The following is a 1,954-nucleotide window of genomic DNA, read 5'->3' on the forward strand; positions in this document are numbered from 1 at the left end:
CTGTCCCTGTGGATTTGCCCATCCTGGACATATTTCATATAAATGCAATCTGACAATACCTATTTTTGTGACTGGCTTCTTTCACTGGGCATCATGTGGGGGTAGGAAGGAGAGAGAGAGAATGAGAGAGAGAGAGAGAGAGAGAGATGGATCTGTGTTGGACCAAGAGTTGTGTTTTCTTTTCTTTCTTTTTTTTTTTTGGTGGGGAGGCAGGACTGCCAATATTTACAGTTGAATGATGTCCCAACATAAATCTGAATTTCCAGCTTTTCTTGAAAAGTCAGAGGATCCAGCAACACAGCCGGTGCTCAGCATGGCAGCTCCCAACGGAGGCTTAAGGGTGAACTTTATTATGTGTAAATTGCACCTCAATAAACCAGGTCACCTGTCCCCACCTCCCAATCCCCCGAAATACACAAAAAGGAAGAGGTTGAGTTAGGTGGTGCTCGGCACAAGTCAAAAGCAGAAGTTTTGTGATTCTGAACTCAGAGCGAGAAAGAGACCCAGCACCACCACCCCTTCCCTGAAAAAGACAGGAGTGGAGCCACTTTCCTGCACCGGGAGGGGCCCCAGCTGTCCACGCACCCCGCCCTCCCCGAGACTTCGTCACTGGAGTCGGGATTAGAACCCAGCTCCCAGATCACCTTGAGTCATCAGCCGGGGGCTTGCTGGCCGGTCTGGGGAGGAAGCGAGAGGAGCGGGGCCGGGTGTTCCCCCAGAGCCCGCCCAGACCCCTGCCTCACTCCCCTTCCATTCAGCTGTAAAGCTTAATTAAGTGTCATTAGTCAAGAAGAGGATTAGAGGGTGCCCCGCCTGTGTCTTCCGTGTCCCCTTCCCTCCACCAGGAAACCGAACGGGCTGGGAGTTAAAAGCTGTGTCAGCTGCCAGTCTGGGACAGACAGACAGAAGGAGGGGGACAGGTGGGGCAGCATGACAGGTGGCTGAGAAGCCAGGTGGACAGTGGGAGCTCGGACCGGCAGATGATGAGAGAGGCAGGCAGGTAAGCAGACAGGTGACAGAGACCCAGGCCAAAACTGCAGCAGCCACACGGTGTCCCCAGCAGGCAGAGACGCCAGGCGAGCAGGGGGCAGGCAGTCGCCGGTGAGGGGGTGGCAGAGAGAGGGCAGGGCGGCCCATGCCCCACCCCCGGGGAGCCGACGGTGGGCAGGGTAGGGAAGGGGGGCGCCATCTGAGCCCCCCACCTTTACCCCCAGAACTTGGAGGTGGCCCGCCATGGGGTCCGGCATCTTTTTGCTCCTGTGTGTTATTGGTGAGTTTTCCGGCGGGGAAGGAGGGTCCCTCCCTCCCCCACGAGGGGGCCCCCATCTCCCTATCTCAGCTCTGCCCCCCAGCCTGGCCCTGAGTGGGGGGGCTGACCCTGTGCCTCCATTCACCTCCAGCTTCTGGGATTCTGCCCTCCTCCCGCCCTGTCTTGTGATCCACCTCCCCTCTGTCTCTCCCTGTCCTTCTGTCCGTCTGTCTGTCTCTGTCTGTCTCTCTCTCTGAGTCTCTGTCGTTAAGCCTCTCTGTTTCTCTCCTTCTCTTCCTCTCTGGACCTGTTGGGTGTTTCACTGTGTCTTTTTCTATATGTCGTGAGGTCTGTCTCCCTGTGTCTGACTGTCTCAGGATCTCTGCTTTCCTCGCGCCTCTCTCTCTCTCTCTCTCTCTCTCTCTCTCTCTCTCTCTCTCTTTCTCTCCGTCTCTCCATCTCTCTTCCCACCCCTGATCCACAATGTCGAGGTCTCTGACCCCACCTCTCCGGCCCACGCTCCTGTCCTCAGGGCTCAGCCACGCATCCACGGAGAAGATTTACAACGGCACGGAGTGTGTCCCCCACTCGCAGCCTTGGCAGGTGGGGCTGTTTGAGGGGACCAGCCTGCGCTGTGGGGGGGTCCTCATTGATCGCAGGTGGGTCCTCACGGCTGCTCACTGCAGCGGCAGGTAAGCCCCCTGT

General features: G+C 57.5%; 1 protein-coding gene across 1 annotated transcript in view; it reads left to right on the forward strand.

The window, feature by feature from the left end:
• Positions 1-972: 972 nt before the first annotated feature.
• The window catches only part of LOC105307409 (kallikrein-11-like), a gene marked incomplete at its 3' end in the record, with an annotated part of 9,892 nt that continues 8,910 nt past the window's right edge, over positions 973-1,954 (forward strand). The window contains exons 1-3 of the mRNA XM_011382915.2: positions 973-1,000; positions 1,215-1,270; positions 1,782-1,941. Of these exons, the coding sequence (XP_011381217.2) occupies positions 981-1,000; positions 1,215-1,270; positions 1,782-1,941 (236 nt within the window). The remainder of the gene's footprint in view (positions 1,001-1,214; positions 1,271-1,781; positions 1,942-1,954) is intronic.

Source organism: Pteropus vampyrus, unplaced genomic scaffold, assembly GCF_000151845.1.
Source record: "Pteropus vampyrus isolate Shadow unplaced genomic scaffold, Pvam_2.0 Scaffold494, whole genome shotgun sequence".
Taxonomy (NCBI): Eukaryota; Metazoa; Chordata; class Mammalia; order Chiroptera; family Pteropodidae; genus Pteropus; species Pteropus vampyrus.